General features: G+C 45.5%; 1 protein-coding gene across 7 annotated transcripts in view; it reads left to right on the top strand.

Annotated features, from left to right (window-relative positions):
• MTSS1 (MTSS I-BAR domain containing 1) overlaps nucleotides 1-15,104 on the top strand; it is a 180,086-nt gene that overhangs the window by 136,579 nt on the left and 28,403 nt on the right. For all 7 annotated transcript variants that reach the window (XM_034966573.3, XM_034966572.3, XM_034966569.3 and 4 more), the window contains exons 4-6: nucleotides 3,077-3,161; nucleotides 4,603-4,694; nucleotides 9,148-9,222. In XM_034966573.3, the coding sequence (XP_034822464.1) occupies nucleotides 3,077-3,161; nucleotides 4,603-4,694; nucleotides 9,148-9,222 (252 nt within the window). The remainder of the gene's footprint in view (nucleotides 1-3,076; nucleotides 3,162-4,602; nucleotides 4,695-9,147; nucleotides 9,223-15,104) is intronic.

Here is a 15,104-nt window from a genome sequence, read left to right as displayed (position 1 = left end):
TGATCCGCCCGCCTCAGCCTTCCAAAGTGCTGGGGTTACAGGCGTGAGCCACTGAGCCCGGCCAGTTCATCTGTTTCTGAGAAGCCTTGGGCTTTCCTGGGGATAATAAGTGACCAGTGGCAATCTATGGGAAATACCTGGGAAGGTGACAGAAGCAGTGAAGCAGAGAAACGGAGTGGGGGCACTGACATTTGAGATGATCTTTTCCAACATCATAATTCTATCTTGAGGAAACTGAGGCATGAATTATCCATGAAGCAGCTCTCCATCCCTGAACTCCCTATAGTAGCTTAGCAAGGATGGAGCGCAATCCCTGTGGTACCGATTAGACAGGGCCAGGCTCTAGAAGCAAAATGTGAGAGCTGGCTTTAAAGCACCAACACCCGTAATAGCATGTAGACCAATAGGTTTGGTGTACATTGTTCTAGGCTCTCGTCTCTGCTCTGTCCCATCTCCCTTTGTCCATCACAAGTGCCATATACCCGAGGGGATAAATGCATAGACGCTGGAGCTTAAGCCTAGGTTTGAGTTCCACTTACTAGCGACGTAACCTGGGACAAATCACTTGGGCATTTTTCCTTTCTATAACATGGGATGGTCACAGTACCGACGCGGCTGGAGGTGCTGCGAGGATTAAATGAGTTGAAGTGTGCAGAGGACTCACAGCAGTGCCTGGCGCATCCTAAGTGCTGTACGTCTTCCTGCAACTTTAAACGTTGTTCTCCAGTGTTTTCAATGACCACGTGCAATTCCATCGCATGGTGGTGCTCTATGGTTGATTTAACCAGATCCCTGTAATGGGATTTTGTTTCCAGTCTTTTGACGCTGTGAACAACATTTCGATGACTACCCTTGTAGGTAAGGACTCTCTTTCACTCTTAATCATTTCTGCAGGTTAAATTTCTGAAATGAGAATTGCTGGGTCAAAGAAAAATATTTCAAGGCTTTTCTTGATAGACGCTACCACATTTTGCTCCAGGAAAGTAGTAGTTTACACTCTTACCATCAGTGAGTGAGTGTGCCAGTTTCCTTGTGTGGCCGGGTTATTAACTTTTAATCAAACGAAGGCCCAGAAAGAAATAGGAAATATTTCCCGGGGAATAAAACATTCCTCGTCTTTGCTTATATGCAGTAAAAAGCTCAGAACTTGGAGAGCGCAGAAGGCAGGGCAGAGTGTGTGGAAACGGCGCCCTCTGCTGGCTCTCCCTGGTGTGAACAGTGGTAGATGGCAACGCTGAGATGGCCGTGGCATCCCCTGCTCTTTGGAGGCAGGTACATTTTTAAGAGACTCTGGTCATAAAAGTCAGACTCGGGCAACACTTGGCCCTCGCTTGGGTTCTTTTACAGCAGTGGTTTCAACAGGAGTGATTTGTTGCCCAACACTTGGTACTCTCTGGAGACATTTTGGAGGATCACAAGTCTGGGGGTGGGGTTAAAGGAAGTCTGCTATTGACTTCTGGTGGGTAGAGGCCAAGGATACTGCTAAACATCTCACACTGCACAGCCCAGTCCAGCCCAGCAACAAAGCAACATTCAGCCCAGGATGTCAACATTGTCCAGGTTGAGAAAACCCTGTTTTTAGAGGAATAGAGGCATTGCCCTAAGAAGATTTCTCTCTTCAGACTGAAATAAAATATAGAAATATTAATATATGGTTTATATGTCACAGTTACTATTATTTGGTTGTAGAAACTTGATGGTTTTGCAAAATGAAATGGAAAACATGTGGAGCTGAAATAGTAAATGGGGATTTCTAGAAGAGAGGGCACAGGAAAATCCAACCCATAGTAATGTCACGAGTACTAATAAGAGAGGGAATGTTCTTCTACCAATTCAACATGGTTAAACCTGCCACAGATCCCTGTGGCTTTCCCCTGAAGGTCTTGTCTGTTAAAAATAGTGCTTTATTTGACACTTTTCCCCAAATTCACAAACACCAGTGTTTTCGTAATGTTCATAATTGTGCCCTCCAGTGTTCAGCGCAGAATTACCATGTGTGGTTATAATTTGCTCTCCCACGCCCCAGTAAATGCTGATTCAAGCATTGTTTTTAAGAGGGAGAAGGAAGAGAAGAGCTTTAAAAATAATGTTAGAGAAGGTGTGCCTGAAGGGGAAAAGTATGATGAGAATTTCGGGAAAATCAAACTGGGCTGCAACTTCCTTCATTATTTGCTGAGCTTGAAGACTGGTGTTGCTCAAGCCCATTTAAAAAATGTCCTATTACTGGCTGGGCATGGTGGCTCACGCCTGTAATCTTAGCACTTTGGGAGGCTGAGGCGGGTGGATCACCTGAGGTCAGGAGTTCGAGACCAGCCTGGCCAACATGGTGAAACTCTGTCTCTACTAAAAAAAAATAAAAAAATCAGCTGGGTGTGGTGGCACATGCCTGTAATCCCAGCTACTTAGGAGGCTGAGGCAGGAGAATTGTTTGAACCCAGGAGGTGGAGGTTGCAGTGAGCCTTGATTGCACCACTGCACTCCAGCCTGGGCAACACAGAAAGATTCTATCTCAAAAAAAAAAAAGTCCTATTACCTCATTTTGCTTTAGCCTTGCTATTCTCTGAATTACTTGTATTCTAGAACATTTGTCTTGAAATAATTAGCTAGCATGGCTGCCTTGGCTGTTCTAAATAATGTTAACAGGATTATTTTGTCAGAATTGTTGAGAAAAACTACAGCTCTTCCCTAAACAGCAGATACTATCTTGATTATCTTTCATGAGAAGTATTTTTCAAACTATAGGTCATGGTCGATTTATAGGTTGTAAAGTCAATTTTTAGATTACAATCAGCATTACAAAAAAAATCAGATGGAATAGAAACTATCACAGAGTGTGGTATATAGTAGGAGCAGCCTTTGGTGATAGTTTGGTGATACAGAAATCTGTCACCATACGTACATACATGTTTACATGTGCCTATGTGTATGCACACATGGGCATGGTGAGAAGCTTCTAAAGATGGTGGCTTATATTTTACAATGTGGTGAAATCTGACTTGTTTGTAAGGTTCTCTAAAGACCTCCATGATCCCTGCTAGTCTTCTATCCCTCACCTTTGCCTCTGTTGCTTTTTCAGGTGGGACCAGGGAGATTGGATCTGCTCTCACCAGGATGTGCATGAGGCACAGAAGCATTGAAGCCAAGCTGAGGCAGTTTTCGAGGTGAGGAGCATGTTTCGGCCCCGATGGCCAACACCCTTGCAGATTTCAGGTTAAGGAAGCAGTCACGTGTGGCACACAGCATTTAAATCCCCACAATCTGTCTGACTTGGCTCATTCATTGCCTGAGTATTTGTTAGGCATCTGCTGCATACCAGGCACTGGTCGAGGCCCTGGGGGTGCAGCAGATCACCAGCCAGCCAGGCCCCTGCCTTCACAGAGCCTGTGCTCCTGCATGGGTCTTTCCTTACCCTTTGTCTGTGCAAGGAGCCGGTGCAGCCTGCTGAGGTCTTTTGGGCCCCCACTGCCCTGCGGGAGCCTCGTAAGAAGAGGGGCTGCGAAATTGGAGAGTGAGATGTGCCTTGGTATCCTGTGTGCATCCTCCAGACTCACTGAGGGATGTGGCAGCTCACAGACCACTCCACACTGCCAGCTTCCCATCTGGCTTCCAGGCATCCAGAATAGGGAAGAAATGGTAGTAGCTGGCACCGGAATTGGGTTACAAATGTTCAAGTGAAAATGGACATTGCTTTCCAAGCAGATCAGCATCATTCAGCAGTTTTACGTGATTCTGTTTGGGAGACTGCACAAAATGAAGGGGCACACCTTCAGAGACCTTCACCCCTCAGTAACCCCAAGGCTGGCAGTGCAGCTCGAGAATTTTCTGGGTCTCGTCACTCTTCTCTTTCTCCAGACTGTGCATACTTAGTGTATATTTATGACCTGTCATGCCGCATGCACAGCAGAATCTTGTGGGTCTTTTTTAAAAATAGTGATGCTGGGCCCCACCCTCAAAGTCTCCATTGGGGGTGAGATAAGGCCCAGGTGTCGTTGCATTTTGGGGGTCCCTGTTGTGCAGCTCTCAGAGGGGTGACCCCTGTGGTTCTGCAACTTGGCTTGTTAATACAAACACTAGAATATCACAGGGAAAATGGGAAGAAGGGTCACTCCCACCAGTCACATTGACAGCTTCTTAGTAGTCATTGAAAAACATTCTTGGGGCCAGGCGCGGTGGCTCTCGCCTGTAATCCCAGCACTTTGGGAGGCCAAGGCAGGCGGCTCATGAGGTCAGGAGATCAAGACCATCCTGGCCAACATGGTGAAAACCCATCTCTACTAAAATACAAAAAATTAGTCGGGCATGGTGGTGTGTTCCTGTAGTCCCAGCTACCTGGGAGGCTGAGGCAGGGGAATCGCTTGAACCTGGGAAGTGGTGGTTGCCGTGAGCCAAGATTGCGCCACTGCACTCCAGCCTGGTGACAGAGCGAGACTCTGTCTTAAAAGAAAAGCATTCTTGGAACATGGCTGTTCTGGAGCCCCGGGGTTTAGATGAGAACGTTTCGGGTAATTGTGATTTAGGTATGTTTTGACAACCACATTTAAATCCTGACAACAGAATGTATCTATTTAATTTCTCCCTTTTTCCCCCCCTGCTTGGTAAAAGCGCTTTAATTGATTGTCTGATAAACCCACTTCAAGAACAGATGGAAGAATGGAAGAAAGTGGCCAACCAGCTGGATAAAGACCACGCAAAAGGTACAGGGGCGAGACGTCTAGCGCATCACTGCACGCTGGGGGGCGCTGTGGGAAGTTGCCAGCTGCTGCCTGGCCCCTCTGCTAGGTTTATTGGTGTCACCAAAACAGCTAAGGGCCCACTGTGTCCCTACTCTCCTGTAGGCACGTCCGTGTCAGGGGATGAGGAGAACAAAGTGATCCCGTTGTGAGGCTGAGTGCTGTTTCTTTGGTGTGAAACAACATTCAGCAGCTGATAGTCTGATCCCTCAGTGGCATGAATTGTATTCAGCTGAATTAAGAATAAATCACAGGGTGGGCGCGGTGGCTCAGACCTGTAATCCCGGCACTTTGGGAGGCCGAGGCGGGCGGATCACTTGAGGTCAGGAGTTTGAGACCAGCCTGGCCAACATGTTGAAACCCCATGTCTACTGAAAACACAAAAATTAGCCAAGCATGGTGGTGGGTGCCTGTAATCCCAGCTACTCGGGAGGCTGAGACACAAAAATCGCTTGAACCCGGGAGTCAGAGGTTGCAGTGAGCCAAGATTGCACCATTGTACTCCAGCCTGGACGACAGGGTGAGACTCCATCTCAAAAAACAAAAAAAAAGAAAAAGAAGAAATCATAGGCCGGGTGCAGTGGCTCACACCTGTAATTCCAGCACTTCAGGAGGCTCAGGCGGGCAGATCACTTGAGTCCAGGAGTCTGAGACCAGCCTGGCCAACTTGGTGAAACCCTATGGCTACTAAAAATACAAAAAGTATCCAGGTGTGGTGGTGCATGCCTGTAATCCCAACTACTCGGGAGGCTGAGACACAAGAATTGCTTGAACCCAGGAGGTGGAGGTTGCAGTAAGCAGAGATTGCACCACTGCACTCCAGCCTGGGTGACAGAGCAAGACACTGCCTCCCCCTAACCCTCCAAAGAAGTGAAAATCATCATGGCAGGTTTAAATGCCGAACATTCATACTTAAGGCATTTCAGCACATTTTGAAAGCCAGACTTTTAATGATATAAGCTTACCCTAGGTCTCCTGCCCATTCTCTTTGTGCGTTGTCCCAGGTAGGTGAGACAAGTCTTTGTGAACTGGTTGAGTGAGTTGTCAGGGACCTTGATGGTATGAGAGGAACTAAGTGTAATCTGCAGAGCAAATAGCACTGATGCTTTCAAGTGAGGGTGTTTGTGTTCCCTTCACACGGGCCAACCAGACCTTCGTAAGAGCTTCTCATCCCCTGTTCAGGTCATTCTGATGCTTTTTACATGCTAGGGGCTGTGGGGGCTACAGAAGGATGAGTGTGGTATCTACTGAAACAGAAATAAATTAACCCTGTTACAAAGCAAAGTAAAAGACTGCAATGAAGACCCAACCGGGTGCTCTGGGAGTGTGAATGGTGGCTCCTAAAACAGGCCTCTTTGTGACTATGGGGATGGTTTATTCTGCCTGCTTCAAGCTATATAATGAAAATCATTCTATGTCCCCAGCAACTATCAGTAGCCACCAGAAAGTTGCCGGTTCATTCAAATTATTCACCCCTCCCCTCATCATGCACCTATGCTACTGAGTACTTACCGTATTTCATGCCCGTGCATGCTCTGGAGCCACAGAAATAAATAAGTTGGTCTTGGTTTTTGGTGCACGTCCTTTAACTTTGTCTATCACAGACAATAGACTCCTGAAGTCGTGACTTCATTGTTATTGGAAATCAGTCTTATGTAGAACTTCAACAAACCATTTTGATAAAAGAACCAGGGAGGGTGATGGCTTATTTGTGTTGAGATTCAGAAGTATGGGTACAATAGCCAAATACTTAGCAGTTATATTAAAAAAGTTAATATAGGCCAGGCGTGGTGGCTCATGCCTATAATCCCAGCATTTTGGGAGGCCGAGGCGGGTGGATCACTTGAGGTCAGGAGTTCAAGACCAGCCTGGCCAACATGGCAAAACCCCATCTCCACTAAAAATACAAAAAAAACCAATTAGCTGGGCGTGGTGGCATGCGCCTGTAATCCCAGCTACTCGGGAGGCTGAGACACAAGAATCACTTGAACTCAGGAGGCGGAGGCTGCAGTGAGCTGAGATCGCACTGTTGCACTCCAGCCTGGACAACACAGCAAGACTCCATCTCAAGAAAAAAAAAAGTATATAATCTTTTATCCCCCCTACCCTAACTTGAAGTTAGGGAGAGAGGCAAATTCAGAGGATTAACTGGATCCCATTGTGTGTTAATCACATCATGAATTTTCTTAGGCTCACGGGATTTATCCATCTGTACTTTTCATTGGGTAAAAGAAAATAGAACCATTTGAAATTTTTTTTCAGATGGAAAAGAGTTGATAGTTTATGTTTGGCCCAATTCACTTTGTGTTGGCTGACTTGGCTCATTCATTGGCTGAGTATTTGTCAGGCATCTGCTGCATGCCAGGGACTCGTTGAGGCCCTGGGGATGCATAGGCAACCATCCGGCCAGGCCCCTGCCCTCAGGGAACCTGCTCTCCTGCGCAGGTCTCTCCTCACCCTCTGTCTGTGTGAGGAGCCAGTGCAGACTTCTGAGGCCTTTTGGGCCCCCACCACCCTGCAGGAGCCTCCTTCTTCTCTGTTAAATGTTCCCCTTTGCTGGTACAGCAAAGCTGAGACTTCAAATAGGATGTGTAAGGCCTTTTATAAGAGTAGTTGTGCTGAGCTCATTAGGAGAAGGCAGCAGGTCTTGCAGAGAGGTCTACTCATCCAATAAAACACAGGTCCCTTGATTTTCATGGAATATTTCCCCCTCCTTCCCATTCCCACTGCATACAGAGAAGCATGTCTCAATTTTCTTCTTTGGAGTCACATACAGAGATGAAGAGCCTAGGCCTGAATGTGAATTGAGACCCATTGTCCGGCCTGCATACCTGCTAAGTGGCCTGTCTGCACAGGGGCCAAGAGGTTGTGGGGTACAAAGCTCCTAACTCCCAGCCTCGGTGACACAGCACTTCCTTCATCTTTTTGATTCAGCCTTTAACTCAGGGAGCGCGACCCGAGTAGCAGCCACACGCAACCCACTCTGCTAGCCCAAGATGCTCAGACATGACCCAGGCACTGCTGCGTCCCCTGGGGAGCTTGTAGGGGGAGGGAGGAGAGACTGTAGGGCAGAGCACAGGACGTTGGGGGAGAGAGATACAGGGAGCCCCAGAGGTTGGAGAGGTTTGGTTGAGGAATTAGAAAATGAGGCACCATTTGGAGGGATCCCAGTAGGTGGACAAGGTTTCATCATGCTGACGTTAGAGCAGTGAAGGGGCCCTAGCCAGATAGAAAACCATGCAGATAGGCAGGGAAGATGGGGGAGTGGCCAGAAAAGAGTGGAGAGCCGCCACGCTGCACAGTGATTCCAGGTGTGTATAAATAGGCTTAGGGCCAGTAGAAGGGAAACCTCAGAGCTGGCTGCAAGGGAGCTGGCCAAGGTGAAATGTACAGCAGCTGGCAATTAATTGACTGTGAGGGCAGCAAAGGGAAAAGTGTCACAGGTGACCATCATCCCAGGTGTCTATGTCTGGGTGATGAGGATGCCAGCAACAGAAATGGGGCAGTCTACGAATGGGCCAGTGGTGGAGGAGGAAGTGCTTGGCAGGGGATGTGGTGCACTTGGACTGCCCCTCTGAGGTGTTTGTGGTATCTAGCCACAGGATTCATGCTGAAAGTAAGGCAGCTGGTTCTTCTTGCCCAGTCTCCCCACTGTGTGTTCTAGCTTCTCCTGCTATATGAGACACTTTTTCTGGATTTTAACATCTGCCCAGCATCTTTTCCACATAGGGTTTTTTTGTTTTTTGTTTGTTTGTTTGTTTTTGCAAAACACTGTGGATTTGGGCCTTGGGAAAGTAGATAATATTGAAAAATCTTTCCAGATACTTGAGCTGAGAAATTGTGAATTTTTTTCATTTTTACTAAAGTATTCCCGGCCAGGCGTGGTGGCTCATGCCTGTAATCCCAGCACTTTGGGAAGCCGAGGATCACTTGAGGTCAGGAGTTCAAGACCAGCCTGGCCAACATGGTGAAACCCCATCTCTACCAAGTACAAGAATTATCTGGGCGTGGTGGTGGGCACCTGTAATCCCAGCTACTCAGGAGGCTGAGGCGGGAGAATCGCTTGAACTCGGGAGGTGGAGGTGGCAGTGAGCCGAGATCATGCCACTGCACTCCAGCCTGGGCCACAGAACAAGACTCTGTCTTAAAAAAAAAAAAAGTATTCCCAAACGGAGCCTCCCTTCAAAGCTGGTATGAGTGAATACGACAGGGCAAGACCACTGTGCATTTTGTTTTCGTGTCTCTAGCCCCTTTGTTGTAAATGTCATCATGAGATTATCATATTGTATTCTGATAAAGCCATTGACGGCATGTCACAGTTTATGCTTTCTGTGATAAACGTAATGGCTGTTTCCTACCTAACATATTTTCTGTTAAGCAAAGTGGTAAAATTGTTCCATATTCTGCTTTCTCTCAGAATATAAGAAAGCCCGCCAAGAGATAAAAAAGAAGTCCTCGGATACGCTGAAACTGCAGAAGAAAGCAAAAAAAGGTAACTCCTAAAATTCTGCCACTGATGTTACTTCCTGATGGAGTACTTGATTTGTTTTTGAAGTGAAAGGTGTTCACTTCAGAGACTTCCTTAAGTATGACGGCCCTGGAAAACAGATGGGAGCAAATAGGACCTATCTGAGTTCACATTCTCAAAGTGCAGAATAGGTATTAATTTGAGGCCTTTGCCAAGTGGTACTTGACGTGTTCCTTCTCCCACCTTTGTCTTCCAAGTTTGACAGTTTCCATGCCTATTGTGCTGCGTAATGATACCTATAAATTTCTTAGAAGCCTTGGGATAATGCAGAAAGGCCTTTATGCAAATGTTCTCTAGTAATTATTACAGAAATTATGTCATTTTCTCCTGCAGCTTTCACAGCCTATAATCTTCAAAACCCTTTATTAAGTCTTGTGAGAATGCTAGGAATGGGTGCAGGGGAAGCTGGGAGTCATGGCCATACAGGGGATTTTCCATGGTGTTCATGAGGGAGGAACTTGATAATCTACCACTGAGCAAAACGAGGCAAGATGCCTTTCCCCCACATCCTTGTTTATCCTCCTTCACAAACCAATGAATCGTCAGATCTTTGACCCACCTTTGTTCCTCCAGAATGGACTGGGAGTTTGAAGAGAAAAATCTAGCAGCATCCACTTTGCAAGCACTTGTGACATTTTACTACCACCTAAAAATGTAGGGACTTTCTCCTGAGCTAGAGAAGGTGACATTCCTTCCAGTCTATTCTTCTTTGACACCAAGTTTCTGAATCTGCTGCTTCACAACTGATAAGATGGGATTCTTCTGTCAGGCTGCTCTGTGGGTGGTGTTTACCATTAATTTGAGACAACCTTTTCGAGTTGGGATCCCCCAACCTGAATTTTCTCTCCCCTAAACCAGCAGTTCTCTGTTGGAAATAGAAGACACATTTGTAGAGATGGGATTGTGGAGGGTGGTGTGTAGTGGGGTGATGATAGGACACAGTTTTTAACCTTGAACATTTCTATAAAATGAGCCCCCCACCCTGAATTTTCACAACAACCATAAACCCATTTTGAGATAAAGGCAGCAGAATTTTCACCCACAATCAGATTTTCCATCAGCATTGGCCCCAGCAGTTTCTTTCATATGTTTTATTTTAGTCTGGAGCTTCTCAGATTTGTATCCTATCTAACCAGGGCACCTGGGAGCTAGTGTTTGACAAGTAATAGGGTTTGTGACATAGTAACATTTTAGTGACTGTAGAGGTAAGCATTTATAAGTAAAATTACTACCATATTCCATGAGGTCTGAGGCCCGGAGGAGAGCAGGCTGGTCACAGTTCGGGGCTGAACTCCACATAACTGACAGGTTGGCAGCTTTGAGAGAGGAAGGATTCCTGGGCTGGGAGAGGTGGTCCAGGGAAGACGCTTAGGCTTAGAAAAGGTTTGGGAGTTTGGTGAAAAGGATGAAGGAAGAAAAAGTGGCTATTTTCCCTCAGCTCTTCCACCACTCAGTTTTCAGAGGCCCTAAGTTCTTGGCTACAGTGATAATCCTTTTATCTAAGTTCTGCATGGAGGCTGTCCTCTGTCACTCAAAGTCACTGGCATTGCCCAATTAGCAGAATTTATACCTCTGGGTGAAGCCTGATAGGGTGATTGCAATGCAACATCAAAAGAAGTTTCTGGCAATTAGACCTTCCTAGCACTGGCTCGGGCTGCCTGCAGGATAATGAGCTCCCTATCAAGGCTGGATAGGAAGATTTGGGACCCATAGAATGCTGGACTGTGCGTAACATGAAGAGAGGCATCTGGCCCTGGGACTTGGGAATGATTGGCATTCATTCTTAGGGCACATTGGCCTGACGGATGAGAGAATGGAGGCTGGGATCAGGGGTTTCTGAAGCATCTGTCTTCTCAGCCACAGCCTCACACCGGCAGTCTCTGGCACCGTGTCTTTTCCACATGGTGGACTTAGGTCCATGAGATCGGTCAGATCCATAGCTTGGAATGTTCTAGAGAATTTCTAGTTACTTCAAGATACCACCAGAAAATAATTTTTATTTCTATCCTTTATAAATATTTTTTTCTAAAATCAGTAAGTGCAGTTTTGGACCAGGTGTTCTATTTGTATACTTCTGGGATGAAAGCAGCCTTCTGAAAGGTACTAGAGTCACATTCGAACTGGAATCTTTTATGGAGAGCTCTCCTAGGAGGCATATGTATGGCTGAGAGTGGACTGAAGAAAACACAACTCACTTAAGGGCTGGAAGAAATCTGGTTATTTGAGGCTTTCAGTTGTTTAGGGGTCTGGTTAGCTGACATTTCCCTTTCTACTAGAACACCTCGAGGGATCTGTTTCATCTCCTTCAAGTGGCAGATTCCCGGACCCTCGGTTTGTAAAGTGTTAGCAGTTCTTTTTGACACACCACGTGTTCGGATGGATGAAGGTTTTGGATACATTTTTTTTTTGTCCTGATAGACGGAATCTGATGTATGCAGCCAGATAATCACTTCCTTTTTAATACGTTTCCAGGAGATTCTCAAGCAGCTTCCTGCCATGCCTTTTTCAAAAACTCTGATCTTTGATCTAAAAATTCTCTGGACTCTCCTTTTAGCATTTCAAGTGCCTTTGTGCGTGTAAGCATGGTTTTACCACCATCCTTGACGTGGGCAGACACACACGGATGTGATTTTTGTGAGCGGCTCACTTTCCTTCTTACTCTGCAGATACCACCTTTTATCACATTCTTCGACTCTTTCTTACTATATAGAGAGGTGGTTTGTAATCTAAAGGTGTTTAAATATTTCCTTCAAGAAACTTTCAATGGTTTGCCTTTGGTAGGTTTTATCTCAAAATCATTTTTTAGCAGCTTGGGATATGCTATGGCTGTGGATGAGTGTGCCTGTTTTTCTTGAAGGCAAGCTTGTCAGATGCCTACTAGAAGTAAACACGAAGGCAAGGAGTTAGCCAGTCCTCACCCTCAGAGAAATTCTGGGCTCGTGCACAGGGTCAAGAGCATGGGGCAGAGCCAGCATTGCCGACAGGTGGAGGGACGGAGGCGGCAGGATGCTGGGGAGATGGTGTGGAGCGGACCCAGTAACCCCAGGCTCTGAACAGTGTCTCTTGAGCCCTCTTCCTGCTCCATGATAATCAGCTTATTGCCTTGGAGGTCTTGGAGTTGACCACGACCCAGTGGGGAAAAGTAAGAGAGAGCATCAGAAATGAGAGGCGTTTTACATTGTATTTACCTACGTGTGCCACCCAACCGTACGAACTCAGCAGCCTTATTCTCATTTAACTCCCATGTTACTATCAATGTGAATTAAAAATTAATTCCGGGCTGTGCGCGGTGGCTCACGCCTGTAATCCCAGCTCTTTGGGAGGCTGAGGCGGGTGCATCATGAGGTCAAGAAATCGAGACCATCCTGGCCAACATGGTGAAACCCCATCTCTACTAAAAATACAAAAATTAGCCAGGCGTGGTGGCGGGCGCCTGTAGTCCCAGCTACTCGGGAGGCTGAGGCAGGAGAATTGCTTGAACCTGGAAGGTGGAGGTTGCAATGAGCCAAGATTGCGCCACTGCACTCCAGCCTGGGCGACGGAGGGAGACTCTGTCTCAAAAAAAAAAAAAAAAAAAAAAATTCTGGTAAAGCCTTCTGTTTCCATCTGTAACTACAAAAAGTTTATAAGGGATTTTTAAAAATAATAATGGCCAGCATTCATTAGGTGCTTATTATGGTCATTGTTCCACTTATTACCATGACGTCATTAAATCTAAGAAGTCTTGATTTTTTTTTTTTTTTTTTTTTTTTTTTGAGTCAGCATCTCACTAGGTGGCCTAGGCTGACCTCAAACTCCTGGGCTTCAGGGATCTTCCCGCCTCAGCCTCCCTAGTAGCTGGGATTACAGGCACACACTACTGCACCCAGCAGGGACTTTTCTTGAGAGAGAGAGAACTGGAACATTATAATATGTTAACTGCACAGCTGACATGTAAATAGTTGACTCTCTCACTTTCCAGTAGAGGCTGCAAAGCCAATGTTATAAATGTAATAAACAGACTCACAGAGTTCTATACGAGCATAGTATTTGCTGTTATACTACAATTTTAAACTCTTTAATTTTTTTTTTCCATTTTCATCCCACCCTAAGCTTTGTTTCCTAGGAATTTCCTAGATATTTTTCAAGTGATGGTAAATGACACTCGAAAGGTTTTCTTGCCAAAGCTTGGCTTCTTCTGGGTATATATTCTTCATCTCTCTTTTTAAAAATCCTTGCTGTCTTCTCTAGGGGTGGTCATTACTAACTGGGAGGGTTTTGTTTAGATGAGAAGGAAGGAAGATATTAGTAAGGCAGAGAAGGGGAATGTGGATGTGGGTTTAATCAGCCCTAATAGAAAATTTGGTGGCGAGCCATGGACTGTTTAACACATGAAACAAAGGTAAGACTGCTGCTGCTTGAATACCAGTTTGACTTTATTATTTTCCTTTTTGTGTCAATTGTGTATCCTGCACTTTCTCACCGTGTGCCCCCCCGCCAGTGGACACTCTTGGTAAGTCTACCATCCCAAATCTCTGGTGGCTGCTCACGGTGTGGTCCTTGCTGTGGGCTTTCCGTGGTTGTCCAGACCTCTGCTAGCTGCCCAGGTTTTCCTACCAGCTCAAAACAATCAACTGTGCCTACCTAATTTTCCACAACTTTAAGAAAATTGTGTGTGCGTTGTGTTTTAATTGTTTTCTTTTTTGGATGTTTAGCCATTTACGATGTTAGCACAACACTCTGAGAGCCTTTGAATCATCGTAATTCAATATTAGACTCATGGAAAAAAGAAATACAGAGTGACTTAAACTGTCATTTCCACAGTCAATAAGCATTTTCGCATACATATATACCTGCGTATATATGTATGTATATATTTATGCCATAAACAAAACAGAGCTGCAAGCCTCAAAATAATTCTCAAATCAGATTTGGTTGTGTTAAGCTTGCAAAACATCTTTAACTTTGTCCTGTCTGCAAGACCATATAGTTCTTTCCATAACCAATGATTCATTTTTTAAAAAATAAATCAACAGTATTTCTTATTTCAGTAGAGTTTGTGAAATGTTTCATTTCAGAAGTATCAGATCTTCCAATTAAGTAATCAGAATGATTCTTCTTGACTGAATGTTGAACTTCACTCTGTGGATGATCATGCTGCCAAAACTTCAAGTTGCTTTTGGAGTCTTGTCGCTGTCCCTCTGTCCTGGGAGGTCTGTCTGCGAGGTGTCTGTGTGGTTTATCTTGCCTGAGTGTGCCCAGGTGTTCCCTGAGCATTTTACTGAACAGCTCCAAAGAGGCTTTTGAAGTGGCTTCTGTCATTTACAGCAAACCCAGTGCACAAATGTCTCCTTTGATGGTTGGGGCTGACACGGCCCACTATCTTAGGGGACACTTGTCTGCCTCTATTTCCCCTCATGGCGATGTTGGGCTAGTGGTTCCCCAACTTTAAAAAGGATCATCCTTTCCAGTTCTCAACATTGTGATTATGAAACAGCTTGCACAGTTTCTAGTAAACCTTTGGAAGGAAGGTAAGACACAGCCACTGTTTTGCTTATTGCAGTAAAATTCACATCACAGAATTTATCATTTTAGCCGTTCTAAAGTATAAGTTTCAGCGGCTTTTAGTACATTCATGGTGTTATGCAACCATCGCCACTATCTAATTTCACAACATTTTCATTATCCCCGAAAGACACCTCATGCCCGTTAAGCAGTCCCTCCCTGTTTCACAGTCTCCCCACCCGCGCTGACCCTGACAACCACTCATCTGCCTTCTGTCTCTGGATTTGCCTATTCTGGACATTTTATACAAATGGAATCATATAGTACACAGCCTTTTGAGGACACAGTCCCTTGAGTCTTGA

Source organism: Pan paniscus, chromosome 7 (genome assembly GCF_029289425.2).
Source record: "Pan paniscus chromosome 7, NHGRI_mPanPan1-v2.0_pri, whole genome shotgun sequence".
NCBI lineage: Eukaryota > Metazoa > Chordata > Mammalia > Primates > Hominidae > Pan > Pan paniscus.
This window is presented reverse-complemented; position numbering and strand designations above follow the sequence as displayed.